The following is a 20,130-nucleotide window of genomic DNA, read 5'->3' as shown; positions in this document are numbered from 1 at the left end:
CTCTGGGGAATGGCCTCAACTGTGTCAGAAGCCTTCCATGCACGCTGCATGATGAGCTGGACCAGTTCACCAGCAGGTGAAGTAACCCAGGAGGTAGGGGGCCGGGCACGAAAGACCTGTAGGAACACAGAGTCTTCAGAGGTTGGGTTAGAGGGCTGCCAATCACCTCTCTGTTTTAGGATTTCTAGGATATCTCCAAAGAATACCTCAGAGCGTGACCTAGAGGACCCTTCCCCATCATCCAAGTCTGTGTCTTCGGTGAGGGACTCCTCAGTGGAGTACATGTGTTTCCTCTTACACAAAAACTTTAGATGAACTTCCTCAGAGGGAAGAACTGGGGAAGTCAGCTCAATAGGGGCTTCCTGTGGGGGTAGGTCCTGAGGCTCTCGTGCCCGGTGTTCTTGTGTAAAAAGCGGAGGCACTGATAGTATAAAAATGCCAGCTGATGCAACAGTCTTCTCTCGACTCAGAGTCCCTGGATGGCTGTGGAAAGCCGAAGAAGGGGCACCACAGTTAGTGTCCTGGGTAGTGGCAAGGGAATCATGCCACAAAGGCAACTGAGGCTCCTTAGTGAGATCCAAAAGGGGGAACTGCAGATGAAGACTGTGCTATAGTAAGGGGTGTCCAAGACAGTGACGGGGGCTCTGATGAAGAATGGTCACCTCTCGAGGAAGTACATGTCCTGGGAGGAAGAATACCTCTAGCCAGAAGAAACTGATACACAAGACACAGCACATCATGTTCAGAGAGGCTTCTAGTGGCTCTTACAGACATAGCTGAAGGAGAATCAGGTCTATCCAAAGTCGGAACAAGTTCGGTGCCCACAATGGTGGGAGTCTGTACCGTAAAAAGAGGAGTTGGCATGGCCTGAACACAGTAGTGTTCCCCAAGGGCACCATTGGTGCCGAAGGTAATGTCTGAACTGACAAGGTCGGTACAGAAGTGGTAGTTGGCAGTGTGGAGAGAGTCTGCAACAGAAAGAGAATGGACGGTGCCGAGCGAGTAGTCGTTGCCGAATCAATGGTCTGAACCGAGAAGGAGACTGGCATCGACACACCTATCAGCACCAACAAAAACTGTATGGACTGTACTGTCAGTGTCAATGAAGGAGTCTGAACAGAGGAGCCCCTCAGTTCCGACGCTGTATGAGGCACACTACTCGGTGCCAAAAAAGTAGATGGCACCGATGGACTCGGAACCGAATAACTAGGCTCCGAAATCGTCTGTGCCGAAGAGGCCAAATCCGTAGTGGAAAGCTTAGGTTTTTTTTAGGTCTCTGTTCCATAGGGCCTCCAGCCAGAGAGGATGGAAGAGACTTAGATATTTTATAATCATCACTCCTTTTCTTGTGGGAGCTTGGAGGGGATGAGACCTCCATCCCAGAAATAGCCTCTGAAAAGGAAGATTTAAGTAGCCCCTTTAAAATCAACTTATTCTTTCTTTCTTTCAATGGCAGTCCTAAAAGTGAAATTCTTACAAATCCCACAAGGCGAGTCAACTGTTAAATGAGGCACACCCAAACAATAAACACATAAAGAATGTGCATCAGAGAGAGGCAATTTATGGCCACATTCCACACATCTTTTAAAACCTGGACTGCCTGTTTTATCTATCATAGTAAAGAAAGGGAAAGAAGGGTTACCAAAAAGGAATTACCCGAAAGTAAGGCCCAGAAAGATTTACCAACAATGGTAAAGGGAAGAAATACCTCGTTGGTAAGAGAAAAAAAAAAAAAAAAAAGAACACAAGGAGTAGTCGCTAGGTGCAATAAATGAGAGATAACTAAATAACTACTTTTTTCCTCAAAAAGTTTAGTCAAATTTTTGAAAAGATCAAAAATGTGTACTTAGCTCAAGAATAGTAGCGGCAAACAAAATCTAAGGTAATGGAGAGGGGAATTATGGGTAAGAGTTTAGCTCGAGAGTTTGTGGCTGACGCAAGCTTGGAAAATGGCCGGCTCGGTGCCAAGGTCGGAACCAATACCCATGCGTAAGGAATGAACGAGGATTAACATCATCAGATCTAATAATTCACCTGACTGGGAAAGCAAGCACCTGCACTTTACTGTACAGATACTCATTTTGTAGCCCCCTTACTAAAAGAAAATAAAATTAAAAAGTCAAAACATCTTAATGATTTTAAAAAGTCTGCAGAAAGTGTATACAGTGGTTACAGTAAGGCGAACAGACTGAATTTTTGAAACTGTACACCAAATTCCACATGCACATTCAAGTACATCAGAGAGCAAACACAATGTATATTTTTGAGCAACATACCTTTTCAGTATTTAAAAAAAAAATTAAATAATTGGTTAAAGCACAAAAGTGATTTAGTCTGCATGCCATTCTTAAAAAAGCTATTAAAAGCAAGGTAAACATGTCAGAACATTTTTAAATTTTAATTTTAGCACATCTCATTGAACAAATAATGGAATAAAAGTATGTGTTGCAGCATGCATGGCATACCTAGGCCCTTTTTTGCACACATTACACTCCTCAGACAGCTTGTGTTTAAACATTACTATCTTTATTATACTTAATCAACTTACTGGGACAGTAATCTCCCATTTCAAATAGTAGTTAAGTGTACAACTCAGCATGCCAACACATTACAACAAAGCAACTCTTCATTACCATATATTGCCTTCAATTCAACCTGAATAATCACATGTACTTACACACTTCAAATAAAATTGTGAAAAGTTGCAAAATGTTTAAGTACCCATTTCATCATCTAATTAAAAAAAGTAGAGCGGAACAAGATTCTCTTACCAGTCTGACACTGTGTGCCAGTCTGTGAATATTCCACCAGTGCACTGAGCGCCACATTCTATTAGATGGCCTGCAAGGCTGCAATGGAAACAGAACCTTTTAATCATACTGTCGAAAATAACACCTATACATCGGTGTAAGGTGTCAACATACAAATTTAAAGCAGCACACAGTTTATTATTGTAGAATATCAGCAACTTTACCTTATATAAACAAAATAAAAATGCTAGTGTTAAGTAGATGTTAAGCGTAATATGACCCACACAAGCCTAATCACTGCCTGGTCACAGCACAGATAGAGGGAAAATGCTTTTAGAAACACAGAGACTAATTACATGTTGTTGTGTCTTTCGGCTTTTCCCAGTTAGGGGTCGCCACAGCGGAACTCCGGTCCGTTAATGATTGGTAGTTGATTTTTACGCGCCGAGTTACCAGCCCTGACGCACAACCTTCAAGGAAGGTACACCCATTCACGCATATCTCCACGCAGAAGACGCTCAGAGACTAATTACATGCGGTTGCAAAAACAAAACATTCTTAACAAGACTTACTTAATACTGTTGTTAAATGGTTTCAGAGATTAGCAAAATACTCAGACTGAAGTAGCAACATTTAGTTTTCAAGAACAAAAAAAAACTTGCAGTATACAGGGAAATATTTTCCAGGATATATATTAATACATCAGAGTAGATATTTATCTATTATGTTAAATCAGTGTTGTTATGCAGTAAAACAGTAATTTTGAATGCATCAGTAATTACCTCACAGTTTAAAAATTCTGCACTGGTAAAACTTTAAAAATTATCAGTTACACAGCAAATGAAAAAAGAGCATTTTTTTCTAGGTGACTTTTGTCCCTATGCCTGTGGATCCACCAACCTTCCCCAACCAGACTCTACCCATCTTCCCCTGTACTACAGAATTACCCCAATAGATTGCGGGGGGTGTGGGAAATGTGTGGAGGGGCTGTAATACAGGCAGCCATGAGGTTTGCTTGTGTCCTTGCCACCTCCACACAATGAGAATGTCTGTATCACCTAAACCCACTTAATAGGGAGGAGAGATTCGCTACCGACATCACTGCAAGGACCCATGACACCTTCGCCATGTAAATGAAGGCGCCTACAAACACACTAAGGTAGGCTACCACCAGGCAGTGATGTTTTGAACTGAAAGTCCAATGCCTCACCTCTTCTAAGGAACTGTGGCTGTATGTGTCCTTCACCCTAGGATGGACACAACCACCCTTGCCTACCAATTCTATTAAGCATCACAGTGGCTAGCCAAACTCGGGTTGCCTGGGCTATAGTCAGCCTTCATTCTTCTATTCCACAAGAAATGGCTATAAGAGGAACAATTAAAACATAAATGAGGCAGTCAGACATGTATGCAAATCTCCTAAAAATTACACTGACAAATTCACATAATCAGAGTAAATACAAAAAAGTGCATGTGCGTGTACTTCACAATAAGCTCCACAAACAGTCCCTAGTGAAATCAAGAAACAGCAGAGTACTAATTTCGGAACCAAGCTTGAAGTGTTAAATAATCATAGGCCTTTTGGTAATACATGTACAGCTGTGAGTGAACAGATGCACTATTACTCAATGTGTCATTACAGAGTCTCAAAACTACCAAGTCTAAAACAAAATTGATATCAATGGCTCAAACAAGCTCTCTGCAAATGCCCACTATATTGTTCTCCTTCACTCATGAAACTTTGAAAATCTCTGGCTGACGTAAACACTTATGTTCTTTCTAGCAATGAATGAATAACAGGACCCCATACCTTATTTATCAATCACCATTTTCATATGCGATTCTTGAATCATTCAATTCCAGCAGTACCTGCACCAGCTGTCTCCATCTCTTAACTTCCTCATTATGTTCGCCCTCCAGCATAACTCTCGATTATTCACTTTGTTTGTACTGATATTTGCATTTGTTATCCAGGGTCAAACAACGACCCATGAAGACCTATTTCAGACTCGGACAAGGAGCACAGTCTGGTTAACTGACTTGCTCAGTCACACAGTAAATCAAATCTTGATCCAGAAGTAGCACCTGATTAACAGCTCCCAGCCCCAATCCTCTGCACTCACTGCCAGATATAAAATACACTTATATAACATTCCCTTTCACTTCTTTCCTTCTAGTAACTATACACCAAGAATGCTGACTCCATTCTCATACTGCAAGTACCCCTTCTCCTCTTCTCATTTTGTAAGTCACTCTAATTTTCCCTTCAATGGTGATCAGAAATGGACACAACACCACCGATGTGGTCTTAACAGTATCCAGTGAAATCAAAGGATACTTCAGGATAACTCCCATGTCCAATCAATATAGTATGCTAGCATGCTGTTTGATCCATCACTGCATTCCTATCTGTTTCTTCAACTGGCCTTCAAAGGGTTACTCCTTCTAGCTTCTTGGTCTTTCCTGGATATTCCATAAATTAAACAAATCACCTCATAAATCTTTGCATTTAGTCACAGCAGTTTCTTACACATCCACCCTACAGATGCACTGGGACTGGACCACCAGGTGCCCAAGTGTGTAACCACTATATCAACACAAGCAGATGGATTTTGTTCTCTAGACCCTAAATTGGTCTCTGATAAGGACGTAAAATTATTGTTTTTATTATTTTATTATTATTTTACATTTGTTGACTGGGCTAGTCTAACTGGATATATGTCCATTTTCAGTAGAAGCCCAGGGAGATAAGCTCCAAGACATGATAAAATACAATTACAAATTACAAACAACAAAAAGCAAAAATCTGTAATAAAAAATAGCAAATATAATAAAAATATAGTAAAAATAACCAAGCAATGGTAACGTGCTGTAAAGCATAGAGGTTAGCACAGGGTGTGTAAAGAGGAAAAGAGTCATAAACAGTGCAAAATGAAAGGTACAGGGACATAGTACAGGTAAAGACAATAGTAGAGAAAGGAAGTTAGTTGTGTAGTGATGTTACTAAGAATTTACTTGAAAAAAAAAGGTATGTAAAGAGGGGCGAAATGGTGTACAATAGGGAGACATGAGAGAAGTATAGTAAGAAGGAAGATGTAACAGTGGATAGTAAGCACAGGATAGGCAAGGTCAAGTATAAAGAGATAGATGACTAGTCCGGTTTGGTACAGGGGCATAGCCAGTATGATTTGAGGTAAAGTTTAAGTCTGTTTTTGAACAGTGATAAGGAAGTGAGTGAGGAGAGGTCATTAGGGAGAAGATTCCAGGATTTACCTACAGTATTAGAGAAGAGGGAATCCCCAGCCCTGTTCTTAGATTTAGAGGTGCATACAAGAAGTTTGTGTGATGAGCATAAAGACTTCAAATTTTTATAGGGGGTGATAAGGCTAGATAAACTAGGAGTATTAGAAGGTTTGTAAAGAATGTTGTGGGCAATGGTTAGTTGGTAAAATTTAATCAGGTGTTGTTCTAACCATCCTAGCTGTTTTAGATTTATACAATTGTGGGTTCTAAATGGGTTTCCTGTTGCAAATCTTGCAATGTTATTATAGGACGATTCCAACTGTAAAACAAAGCTATCTCTGGAATTAAACCCTGCAGCGTTCTCATATGTAGTTGATCTTTATCAGATAGTTCCCCCATGAATGCCAGCTTCTACTACTGGTCAATTAAACAGTTTCCTATAAATTTCACCATTTTGAGTGGCATCCTCTACCTTAATATAACTGTACTAATCTCATGTGAAGTACAATGCCAAATACCTTACTTAAGAGAAAGAGATGCAGATCATCATCAGGAACTTTCAGGCCATATTAGTGCTGACTCAGTCACAACAATATGTCATGTTACTGAGGCTTCACTCTTAATTTCTCCAAGTCTTTTCAGTTTCTAATATTATGACGGGAATGAAGCCCATTCCTAAGTCAAAGTATGATTAAAGTTCATGAAATTAGTATTGTTTCAATCTGTGATGTCAGCCAGAAGTGCTCTTTGCAGCACCTGCAATGTGCCCAGTAATGACTCTTTCTGCAATTCGTACAGGGTTACATGTATTGGTAACATATCTAAATATGACTGTAGATTATTTTTTATAAGACCCTTTGCTCCTACTACTATTGGAACTATATGGGTATCTTTCTTCCACATTGCTCTCGTTTCTGACTGTAAATCCTGATATTTTATGACTTTGTGTCTCTCTGTACGCAAGACACTGTAGCCACTGGGTGTGATGATTTCAATGATCAATGCTACTCTTGTCTTCTTTTCATGGACCACTATATCCAGTTTTCTAGCATCTATCTTTTGAACTGTCAGTAATGGGTGATCCCATGTGATGTACACTTTATCATTTGCTATGATGCTTTGTGGCTTGCGTTTCCAATGATTTTCAGCCACTTCAATACCATACTGTTTGCACAATCCCCAGTGAAACAGTCTTGCCACATTACTATGCCTTTCAGTATACAGTCCTTCTGCCATTAGTATGTCACAACCAGCGATGAGGTGTGCAACTGTTTCCAATTCTGTTTTACAAAACCTAAATTTGTCTGTTTCTCCCACATGTTAAATGGACTTTGGAAACCAACGTGTATGTAGCCCACTAGCTTGGGCCACCAATATTAACCTTTCATCTCTTGGTTTGAATTCGCCTCTACTTAACCATTTTTACATTCAATCCTGATCAACATGAGGTTCTTCCAGAAGTTTTCTATACTTGCAACTATATTTATGCATTTTCCACATTTCCTGCCTTCTCATCTGATCCTTCACCTTATATTCCTTCTTTTGTTTTTGGCACATTCAGTTGCTGCTTGATTTTTATCTACTTCTGGTTTGATTTCCATGCCTGCTTGATGCCGATATGCTTTTGCTAAACTAAGCAGAGAAATCATCTTAGATTTATTCTCCTCATGTTTCAAAACTTTCCATTTGGATCTTGTAGGGTCAGCAGATAAGTGTGCAGTCCCACGATTGCAGATCTATACATGTATTCAATTTCAAGGAGGCCCATCCTTCCTTTGGAATGGGAATATATAATCTTGGCATGCAATGATTTTTATAAATCATTTGGTGACCATGAAGCATTAAAACAGCACAGCAGTACAAGTGCCCCCCCCCCAAAAAAAGTTATACAAGAGAATAAAGTCCATTCAAACCTGTCTTTAAAAGAAAGTAAATTACTTGAGGAAATGAGAAGGAATAAGTATGTGAGAACAATGAATCCAGATAAAGGGGGTGGAATTGTTTTAAGGGATTCTATAGTGTGTGTGCCTTTCGGCTTTTCCAGGTTAGGGGTCAACACAGCGGAACTCCGGTCCAAGGGATTCTATAGTACGTATACAAAATATGATGGAACTTCTTAATGATGAGAATAAATATTCTAGAAATTAAATAAATTTAGCTTACTACAAAATAGACTTCACCTTAAACGAATTATTAAAAGCTGAGGTGACAGATTTTAAGGCCTTTCAGTATATTTTGATAGATAAACCAATGGTTCCATCAATCTCTGGTATTCCTAAGGTTCACAAAAATGTGAACAACACCTCCCCCTTGAGGCCAATTGTAGTGGCTAATGGGTGAAAAACCTATCCCTTAGCCAAATTCTTGGATTTAAAATGATAGAAAATATATGGATACAACAATCTGGAATTTTAAGAGACTACTGGGAATTTTTAAAATGTGTTAACAAAAGTTTATATAGAGAAGATTTGATTTTTATTACAATTGATATACAGGATCTATTTTCAGTAATACCTTTAAACATATGGTTAGAGTGCTTTGAGGAAGCATTATTAAAGAAAAAAACATACGAAAATGAAAGTGGAGAATATGCGAGCATTTAAATGATATCAAAACAAGGATGAGAGGAATGTGTTGTATAAACACACCTTAAACTGCCAACATGCTACATTTGAGTTTTTTGTAATTGAAGAAGTAAAAGATAATCGGGGGGGGGGGGGGGGCAAAAAGTGAATATTGGGAATTACACTGGTAGTTAATGTTATAAACTAATAAAATGCCAGGCTTGAATGAACGTGTCTCCCTAGCCCCAGCGTTGAAACTTACAGCAGCGAGATTGTGAACAAATACATATTGTTTATTATATTTTATTATTTTTATTTGAATCTTCCCTGTTTGTTCCCTAGATAACAGTGGTGTACTGCTGGTGTTAGCATTAGTAACTGATGATGCATTTTAAAGAAAAAGTTTTGTTTTTTAAATATTTGGGGTTTCATAGTTCAAAATAAATCCACAATATGCACTAAATTTCCCCTTTTTGACACATTGTATTGATGCAATTTTAATAACGTATTAATGTTTTATCAAATTATTATGTTTAATTGATTAGGATAATTAGTACTGAATGGATGTGAAGATTATTTAAGCATGCTGATGAAGGGGAGTGGTTATCTGATGAAGTCCAATGTAGGGGATGAAAACGCTGTGATTTTAAGTTAAAGCATTAATAAAAGCACTGTTTTACTAAATGTGGCGAAGTTCGCACGTCACTAATTTTTTTTTTTTTTTTTTTTTTTCTGCTTCTGTCTACCTGGTGCCCTATTGGTCTATAAGTTGAGGATGAAGCATCCTTCATGTTTTCCTGTCTAATCTTTCCAACACGTTCTGGGCCAGTCAATCTCTCCAAAATTATAAGTAAGGACAAGAAGAGCAAATTAGTTTATAGCCTGAGTTTTGTTCCTAGATGTCAATGTTATTTTCAGGATTAATTTAAGCATTTTAAAGTATTCCTTCCTAAGTTTTATTTGCATTTGTTCATATTTTATTGTTGATCCTTCATCAATTCCCAAATATTTAAACACTCCCTCTTTTTCAATTTCTTTTATATCACATTCTTGTCCCAAACTGAAGTTTTCTTGGTGCTGCAGTTTTCCTGCTTTAAAGGTTGCTTTTGTACATTTATCTAGACCAAATGATATTCTTATATCACCTGAAAAAGTTTTGACAATTAGCAGTTATGCTTTCAGTTCCTCGTCTAATGAGCTATGCAGTTTTAAATCAACGACAAAGAGAAGATGAGAAGTCGTTACACTTTGTTGTTTTCTAGGAGCCAAATTATAGCCATGGCCTAAGCTGTTAAGTAGACAGCTTAATGGGTTAAGGGCAAGACAGAATAACAGTGGTGACAAAGAGTCACACTTGAATATCCCTCTTGGAAATTTTTATCCCTGGGCTAAGAGTAATTTATCATGGCTGAATTGCAAAGTGGTCTTCCACTGTTTCATGGTCATGTAATGTAATCGATCAGTGTAGGTTGTGTATCTTATACATTTTTAAGCACTCTTTTATCCATGAATGTGGGATACTATCAAATGCTTTTTTGCAGTCAATCCATGCCATACTTAGATTCCTCCCCTTTTTACAGTTCTCCACTAAAACTTTATTTAACAAATGATCCTCTGTTCCGTATGATTTTCTTTTATTGCCCCTTTGTTCTATTGCCATAATTGAGTTTTCTTCTAAATGACTATAAACTCTGTTGGCATCAATTCTAGTGCACAGTTTATACATCGTCGGAAGGCAAGTTATTATTCTATAATTTTTAGGGTAGCTTGCGGGTTCACTTTAAAGTAGGAGCACTGTTTTTCCTGTTAGCCAGGTCGGTGTATGCTTGGGGTGTCCATATAAATAGTTCTTACTCATGGCTAAATCTTCTTGCAAAGATGTTAATATTTTAACCAGAGGTTAGATACTGCATCTAGGCCTTGGGTTTTCCAATTAGAGGTTTTTCTTAACTTTGTTTCAATCTCTCTGGCTGTTAAATCATCCAATTTCATATCCTGTACCTTTAAACTTCTTATTTTTCTTTTACTTCTTCTATCAATTTAGCATCTTTGTTATGTTCCACAGGATCTTTATAAATACTTCTCCAAAATACATCTACTTCCCTTTTTTTTTTTGAGAAATAAGGTAAAAGGAATTGAAAGACCACTACTGGACAAGTGAAGACATGCTGATGTCCCAGCAACTCACTAAACTAAACAGTCTTCTTTGGCAGTTGGGAAACTGGGAAGCAGTCTTTAATGGCCTCTGGACTGCCATGCCTAGTGAACTCCACCTTAGTACTAAATGGGTCCAAAAACTAGAGTAAAAAAATGACAATGCTTTGTTGGCTCCCCTCTCTTCTGGGGGACAGGGATGTGTGTTAGGAGGAAGATGGTTTCTGTAGTTATGGTAGAGACCACAGCTCAGAACGGTAGCTAGGCTATGCATGGGGCAGTTCACTCTTGACATCCATCGATCTCAACTCCTTAGACCACATTTATAACAGTGAACATTAAGCATGATAGCAAAGTTCTTGAAAGCATTCCAAGTAAACAGGCTTTGAGAAAAGATATGCTAACAGGAAAACTGGTAAAACAAGAGGATACAGAACCACAACTTGCCTGTTTGTTTTCCTCACCACCCAATAAAAGTATGGAGAAGGAAAGAAGGTATACTTTATTGACACAACAAGTATCCTATACAACTGTATGCTTTGAAGTAGTGTTAGCATATGCTAACAGCTCAAATAAGTCTAAAACAGCATTGGTGAGTTACTACTTAGCTGAAAAGTACAGTTGTGTACCTACCATAAATGTAGATGTTCGAGTGTATTCACTGTTGCAGTCATTACTCTTGGGTTATCCTGCTGGCAGGCTACCCTCAGTCGGCCAGAATTCCAATGTCTAGGTCTGGCATCGGTTGCTGTCGCCTCTTCCCTGACATCAGTGCGCCAAGGGTATAAAAGATTCAGCCAACGCCATTTTCTTCAGTTTTTCTTGCCCCAGATGTCAGGTGCCCCCAAACTGGTAGGCTGAAAAATATGCCAATAAAAATGCATGCACAAAAATAACATTTCCTTTATCTACAAGCAAATACACCAAATAGGTTGTATAGGATAGAAAATGCAGATAAGTCCCAGCAAAGAAAAGGGGGATGGTGGGTGAGTAACCTGGACTGCAACAGTGAATACACTTGAACATCTACATTTATGGTAGGTACACAACTGTACATGTTCATCATGTTTCACTGTTGCAGTCATTACTCTTGGGTTGAATCCCAAACCTGTGTAAGGGCGGCTGGGCTAAATAAGGTTAGGAGAGGCTATGAGGCCCTGCAGAACTGCAGTTGCAAAACCTGCTCTGGACTTAGAGTAAAGAGGTAAGTGGTAGTGCTTTGTGAAGGTGTGCACTGAACTCCAAGTTGCAGCCTCTAAGATATCTTTGGTTGGTACTCCTCTGAGGAAGGCTATTGAAGTGACGGCTGCTCTGGTGGAATGAGGCCTAATGCCCTTAGGCACTGATTTGCCATGTTGATAATAGCAGAAACGGATGCAATGGCCTATCCATTTAGAAATAGTCTGTTTTGAGATAGCCTTTCCTTGTGATCCTGCAGCATATGACACTAAAAGTTGCTCAGTCTTTCTGAAAGCTTTAGTTCTGTCCAAGTAGCAGCGTAACTGCCTGTGTATGTCCAAAGAATGCAGACATTTCTCACCCTTGTTCTTTGGATTTGGATATAAGGTAGGAAAGTGAATGGTTTGGTTAAGGACCACACTGGACACCACCTTAGGCATAAATGTAGGGTTTGACCTCAGAGAAACCCTGTCTGGATGAAAAATTATGAAAGGTTACACAACCATGAGTGCTTGTAACTCCGAGACTCACCTTGCAGAGGTTATTGCTAGGAGCAGAGCTGTTTTCCAGGATAAGAATTTTATATCTGATGTTGATGCTGGCTCGAAAGGAGGCAGTGTGAGTTTTTCCAAAACATAATTGAGGTCCCAGGCCGGAATTGGTACTCTCCATGGAGATCTAATGTTTTTGGCCCCTGTGAGGTACTGCCTTATTAAAGGATGAGAAAAGATAGGTGGTTCTGTATTGTAATGGGCTGAAATGGCAGAGGCATGAATCTTAATTGATGGAAAGAAAGGCCTTTGGTTCAGCATCTCAGTTAGGTATTGTAAAATCTGAGGGATATTTGGTACACACGTGTCACTGCCTTGTTCCTGGTTCCAAGCACAGAATCTCTTCCATTTTTCTGCATAACATTTTCTGGTACTGGGCCTCCTGGCCTCCAAGATAACATCCATAACAGCTTCTGAAAGAGGAGTGTTCTGAATGGCTACATTATCCGCCATGCTGTCAGATTTAAGGTCCTGAGTTGGCTGTGCAGGATCTGATTGTTTTGTTGGGTCAGGAAGTGAGAAGTTTGAGGCAATATCCATGCTGGACCTTGAGACAAGCTCTTTAGGATTAGGTACCAGTGCTGGAGTGGCCAGTCTGGTGCAATCAGTATCATTTTTGTCTTTTCTTGTCTGACCTTTAGGAGTACCCTGGGAAGGAGAGGCAGTGGGGGAAAAGCTTATACCATTAGATTTTTCCAGCTGAAGGATAGGGCGTCCACTTTCCATGCTTGCTTGTGATAAATCCTTGTGCAAAATCTCTGCAATTGGCAGTTGTGAGGAAGGCAAATAGATTTATGTCTGGGCATCCCCATTTCCTTATTATCATGCTGAAGACTTGTGGATCCAGTTTCCATTCGTGGGGATCCATGAGGTTTCTGCTTAGTTCGTCTACCAGAGTATTTGTTTTTCCTGGCAGGAATTGTGCTTGCAGGTGAACTTGAAAAGCCAATGCTATGTCCCATAAGGTCATTGCATGTCTGCAGAGGGGGTAGGAATGTGTACCTCCCTGCTTGATTATGTACCACATGGCCGTAGTGTTTTCTGTCTTTATCAGTAACTGTCCTGGATGAAGCAGGTCCTTGAAAGCTGTCAGGGCATTTTGAACAGCTAGCATCTCTTTTTGATTGATGTGAAGATGCATCTGGTTTGCAGGCCATGTGCCCTGAATACATTTTCCTGCCATATGGGCCCCCCCAGGCATAGTCTGATGCATCCGTTGCCAGTGTCTGTCTGGCTGTGGGTATTCTGAATGGCAGAACCTTGTTGTGGTGACAGGCTTCTGCCCACCATCGAAACTCCTGTTGCAGGCAGGGAATGAGTGCAATTACTGTCTCCAGGCTGTGGCAATGCTGAGTCCAAACACTTTTTAGATACCATTGTAGTTTCCTCATATGCAGTCTGGCATATGGAATTAGTAGAATGCAGGATGCCATGAAAAGTACAGTTTTGTACCTACCATAAATGTAGATGTTCGAGGATCCACATTGCTGCAGTCCTAACTATAGGGTAGTCCGCTGTCCAGTCGGCCCGAATACCAGAGTATATGGCTGACGTCGGTCAGGGCGCATTAGACTGACGTCAGTACGTCAGGGTACTAATGCGCATGACCGACGTCATATCCTCAGTCTTTTCTTGCCCCAGATGTCAGAAGACCTTAAAAAGACAAGGCCCAATATACCTGCACCAAAAATATGTACAATATATACAAAAATATATACAAAAATATCAGCATATAACCACACCTACACAACCACCCCTAAACACAGAGGGGAAGGAGGGAGGTATTGGACTGCAGCAATGTGGATCCTCGAACATCTACATTTATGGTAGGTACAAAACTGTACTATGTTCTTCATTCCACATTGCTGCAGTCCTAACTATTGGGTAGAATCCCAAAGCAGAGGTAAGGGAGGCTGGCAAATCATAAAGAAGCAGGAGCTGACAACATGCCTTGCAAAATAGCAGTGGCAAAACTAGCCCTAGACTTAGAGTAGAGAGGAAGGTGATAATGCTTAGAGAAAGTATGCACTGAACTCCAAGTAGCTGCCTCCAAAATATCCTTAGTTGCCACCCCCCTTAGAAATGCTGTTGAAGTGGCAGTAGCCCTAGTGGAATGAGGCCTAATCCCAGCTGGAATCTCCTTGCCATGATGGGAATAACAAAATGCAATGCAAAACCCAATCCACCTAGAAATAGTTTGTTTTGACACAGGCTTGCCCTGAACTCAAAGCAAAAGAAACAAACAACTGCTGAGACTGCCTAAAATCCTTAGTCCTGCTTAAATAATAACGCAATTGCCTGTGTACATCTAAAGTGTGCAAAATCTTTTCCCCTTTATTTTGGGGGTCTGCATAAAAAGTAGGCAAATGAATAGTTTGGTTTAAAGCCACACTAGAAACCACCTTAGGCATAAAGGAAGGATTAGTACGTAATGATACCCTATCCTTATGGAAAATCAAAAGGGCTCTACTGCCATAAGGGCCTGCAACTCAGACACCCTTCCTGCAGAAGTAATAGCCAACAGAAAAGCAGTCTTCCATGACAAGTATTTCAATTCAGCAGTAGCCGCAGGCTCAAAAGGTTGTAGAGTAAGTTTTTCCAACACAAAATTGAGATCCCAAGCAGGAGTAGGAGCTCTACGTGGGGTCTTATATTCTTTGCCCCTCTAAGAAACTGCTTGAACAAAGGATGCGAAAACAATGGTGGGTCACAATCATAGTAAGCTGAAATTGCTGCAGCATGAATCTTAATGGAAGAGAAGGACAAACCTTTGTCCAATAACTCAGTAAGATATTGAAGAGCCACACTCAAATTAGGCTCAGAAATCTCCAAATTCTTTGCTGTACTCCAAAATAAAACCTCTTCCATTTTTCATGTACACTTTCCTTGTACTAGGTCTTCTAGCTTCCATAATCACATTTAAAACTTGTTGAGGAAGTTGAGACCTGCTGTGTTTCAACACAGAATATGCCAGGCTGTTAGATGAAGAGAGTGAAGCTTGACATTGAGCAGATGACCGTCCTTCTGAGATAACAGATGTGGAATCAAAGGTAAAGGCCATGGAGGCTTCCTTACCAGACTCCTTAGTAGTGGGTACCAGTGTTGCCGAGGCCAATCTGGAGCTATTAAAATCATCCTTGGCTTGTCTTGTCTGACCTTTAAGAGCACCTTTGGAAGAAGAGGCAGAGGTGGAAAGGCATACACATGAAGATTTTTCCAACTGAAAGAAAGAGCATCCACTTTCCAAGCTGTGTGATGAAACCCTTTGTGCAAAACTTTGGCAGCTGGTGGTTTAGTGGAGAAGCGAACAGATCTATGTCTGGAGTTCCCCATGACACTGTCAAGTTCTGAAATACATGAAGATCCAGTTTCCACTCGTGGGGATCCATGATTTGTCTGCTTAACACATCTGCTAAGGAGTTCTGTGCTCCCGGCAGAAACCTTGCCTGAAGAGTTAGTTGCAAGCTGAGCGCAGTCTCCCATAAAATCATTGCTTGCCTGCATAGAGGATAAGAATGTGTTCCCCTTGTTTGTTGATGTACCACATGACAGTTGTGTTGTCTGTTAGAATCAACACCTGCCCTGGAAGAAGTAACTCCTTGAAAGCCATTAATGCAAACTGGACTGCTAACATCTCCTTCATGTTGATATGTAGATGCTGTAGTCTGGCAGGCCACTTGTCTTGTATCCACTTTCCATTTAGATGAGCTCCCCAAGCAATGTCCGAGGCATCTGTCGTTAAAATCTGACTCGCCTCTGGCCGGGTCACAGAGAGTCCCTTGTTTAGGTGACATTCCTGAGCCCACCACAAAAATTCTTTTGAAGGCAAGGTATTATTTGAATGACAGTGTCCAAATCCTGGCAGTGCTGTGTCCATACATTTTGAGATACCATTGCAGCTTCCTCATATGCAGTTTGGCATTGGGAAGCACCAGAATACAAGATGCCATGAACCCTAATGCTTGAAGGACTGTCCTTGCAGTCAGCACGGACTGATGAGATAGTTGATGGAAGTAAAGGGATAGACTCTTTTGTTTGTCCGGGGTTAAAAGGCCATCTGGGCTGCTGTATTCAGTCTCACACCCAGAAAGCACATGTCTTGAGAGGGTACTAGACTGGACTTTATTTCGCTTCACAGAATACCCTAGGCATCTTAGCACTGCTATAACATATTCCAGATGCTGTAGAAGGTCTTCCTTTTCTTGAGCCAGAATCAGGCAGTCGTCCAAGTAAGGATAGATTTGAATTCCTTTTAGCCTGAAGTAAGCTATCACTGGAGCCAGAACCTTTGTGAATACTCTGGGCAGTAGATAAGCCAAAGGGCAATGCAGAGAACTGATAATGAGAATTTCCAGCTCGAAAACGCAGATACTTCCTGCAACTTAGTCTTATAGGCACATGAAGGTAAGCTTCCTTGAGATCTAAAGTTACCATCCAGTGATCTTTGCCCAGCAGAGGTAAAAGCTGTTGTAACGCCAACATCTTGAACTTGGGAATGTCCAGATAAGTGTTGAGGATAGATAAATCCAAAATTGGTCTCCACGTGTTCCCCTTCTTTGGTACTAGGAACAGGCGAGAATAAAATCCTAGGCCCCTTTCTGATACAGGGACTGGCTGAATGGCCCCTATTTGGAGTAACAGAGAAATTTGCTTGTGAGCCTCTTTCCTTTGTGGAGGAGGAACGTCTGGTATGCCTTTGTAAGGGGCAATGTATGGAAATAAAACCTGTAACCGTGGTGAATGATATCCAACACCCATCTGTCTTGAGTAATTAAATCCCAATTTTCTTTGAAAAGAGACAGTCTTCCTCCCAAAGGAGCTGCCAGACGAGAATCTACTGGCAGCTGAAAAGGCAGGTCATTGGGTCTGTTTACGAAAGGACTGACCCCTGCCCTCACCAGAAGTCTGAGCAGGTGAACTCCCTGTTCTAGGCCTAAAAGAACCTTGAGCTCTGCCCCTACCACGTCTAGACCTACCCCTAGACTGGGAATCATAAGCAGGATATGTCCATCCCTTAGTAGGCCAATTTCTACTAAACTTGGTGGCTGCACCTGCAAAAATCTTTAACAGTTTGCATAGACTTAGCTTTGTCCTCCATTTTCTTTAAAACTGCTTCCACAGGCGAACCAAACAACACATCAGACTGTAAAGGAGCATCCAAAATCCTTGTCTTAACATGCTCAGCTAAATTCTGATCCCTCAACCAGGCATGCCTGCGAAGAACAGAACTAGTGGCAGCCACCCTCGAGGAGGCCTGTACAGCATCAAAACCACATTGCAAAGAATGCTTACCCACTTGTTCAGACACATGAACTAAATCCAGCAACTCTTTACACTCAATACCTTCCGCCAAAGCATCCACCTTAGATTTCAGTTGTGAAAGGAGATAATTTTGATATTTTAGCATGTGAAACTGACAATTCAACGCCCTCATGGCTAAAGTGGAAGAAGTATACACTTTCTTTCCCCACCTATCCAAAGCCCTTGCCTCTTTATCAGTGGGAACAGGGTTTTTAACCACAGAGGCCTTAACACCTTTAGGTCCCTGAGAAATAGTTTCCGGGTCTGCCCTAGGACTCCTAAAAAGATACTTATGAGCTTCAGGCACCCTATAGTACCTATCAGGTTTAACAGGAGCAGGAGGCAAAGAATCAGGGTTCAGGGAAGCCTCTGCAAAAACATCTTCCACCACATTCAACACAGGAGGTATAGCTAAGGGCCTATGCTGGGGTAAAACAAGAATTCCCTAAGCCTTTTCCTGGAATCAGAGTAATCCTGGCCTTCCCATTTAAAGTGCTCCCTCATGGAATGCAGAGTCTCTGAAAATGAGAAATCCTCAGGAGGAGAAGCTGTAGGAGTGGAATCATCCACATCAGAATCAGAATAAGGAGGATACTCCTGCAAATCTTCCGCAGAAGACTCAGAAGCCTCTGAACACTGTTCAAAACTATCAAACTCAGGTTCCACCCTAGGCCTCTTATCAGGAGGGGGTATAGAACCTCTAATCATAGTAATCAAATCTTCTGCCATTTTAAGCATATGTTTCTTAGGCACAGAACCTGAAGTGCTAGGAGAAGCCCCCACTGAAGCTAAACTTGGCCTACCTCTCAAAGAAGTTTTGGAAACAGAAGGAGAGGCTCTAACTACCTTGGGAAGAGAGGGAAGAGCAGTTACCTGAGAAGCCCCTCAGCCTGGCCTACCTCCTGAGAAGGCACATCCTGTAACAGTAAAGTCTCTGCCTGAGACTCCAAAGAAACTCCTGGCAAAACCTCTGGCTCCACTGAGCCTTCTAAAGAACCGACGTCCGGGACTGCCGGTTCATCAACCCTAGGCTTCGCTGTTTTGTCCTTGCGCTTCTTGGACGAAGCGGCCGGAGCATCCGGCGGCATTTTATAATTGCAACGCTTCCCAAACACTAACCTGGCACAGTCTAACCTCCTCTTAATAGTGCGTTTGTTAAACCTAGCACAAGAGCGCATCCAACAACGCCGTGCTCAGGCCCTAAACAAGGTATACACAAGGTATGGTAATCCCTATGAGGTATCTGTTTCCCACAAGAAATACAGTTATTCACTTTTTCTGACATCCGTTTAAATACTGAGGCAAGAAAAAACCAAAATGTTCCCCAACGGGGTACTTAGCCAACTCTGATTCGGTCTGAAACTCCGACTTCAGAAAATTTCAGAACGCCAACCTGCACTCGCAAAACTGCTTCTGCATCGGACCATGCGGCAAAAAAGACTGAGGATATGACGTCGGTCATGCGCATTAGTACCCTGACGTACTGACGTCAGTCTAATGCGCCCTGACCGACGTCAGCCATATACTCTGGTATTCGGGCCGACTGGACAGCGGACTACCCTATAGTTAGGACTGCAGCAATGTGGAATGAAGAACATCCCAAGGCCTGCAGGATTTTCCTTGCAGATAAGTGGGTTTTTGTTGCCAATATCTTGAAGTAAGTAGTCAGTTGCTTTTGTTTGTCTGGCGTGAGATAAGCCATCTGGGCAGTTGTGTTTAAGCTTGCACCCAGGAGTATTATCTCTTGAGAGGGCACTAGTTTTGATTTATTTTCGTTTACGGTGTACCCTAGGCCAATTAGTAATATTTTTACAAATGCCAGATGCTTCAGAAGAACGTGTTTGTTCTCTGCTTGAATTAGGCAGTCGTCCAAGTAGGGATATATTTGAATTCCTTTTTGTCTGCAAAATGCAATTACTGGTGCCAGGCATTTTGTGAAGACCCTGGGCGCAGTAGATAAGCCAAAGGGCAGTGCAGAGAATTGGTAATGCATTGAGCCAGCTATGAATCTGAGGTATCTTCTGCAAGATTGTCGGATTGGGACATGCAGGTATGCCTCTTTTAGGTCCAAAGTTACGAGCCAGGCCTTCTTGCCCAGCATGGGCAGTAGCTGCTGTAGAGTCAACATCTTGAATTTTGGAACTTCCAGAAACGTATTTAGTATAGATAGGTCCAGTATTGGTCTCCAGGTTTTGTCCTTTCTGGGTAGTAGAAAGAGTCTGGAGTAAAATCCTTGCCCCTGCTCTTGTTGTGGTACTTGCTGAATGGCCCTCATGTCCATGACGGCTGTAATTTGTTTTTGTGCCTATGCCCATTGATTGTGTGGCAGGTCTGGCATACCTTTTGACCTTGGTAGGATGTGAAAATGGAACCTGTAGCCTTGGGACA

At 41.2% G+C, this 20,130-nt stretch overlaps 1 protein-coding gene across 1 annotated transcript in view; it reads right to left on the bottom strand.

The window, feature by feature from the left end:
• The window catches only part of LOC122794902, a 2,498,277-nt gene that overhangs the window by 1,441,529 nt on the left and 1,036,618 nt on the right, over nucleotides 1–20,130 (bottom strand). Inside the window, exon 8 of the mRNA XM_044063498.1 lies at nucleotides 2,772–2,849. Within this exon, the coding sequence (XP_043919433.1) occupies nucleotides 2,772–2,849 (78 nt within the window). The remainder of the gene's footprint in view (nucleotides 1–2,771; nucleotides 2,850–20,130) is intronic.

The sequence above is a fragment of the Protopterus annectens genome, chromosome 2.part1 (assembly GCF_019279795.1).
Source record: "Protopterus annectens isolate FY-2018-M chromosome 2.part1, PAN1.0, whole genome shotgun sequence".
NCBI classification, from domain to species: Eukaryota; Metazoa; Chordata; order Ceratodontiformes; family Protopteridae; genus Protopterus; species Protopterus annectens.
The sequence above is the reverse complement of the archived record's forward strand: the minus strand, read 5'-3'. Positions and strand labels throughout refer to the sequence as shown.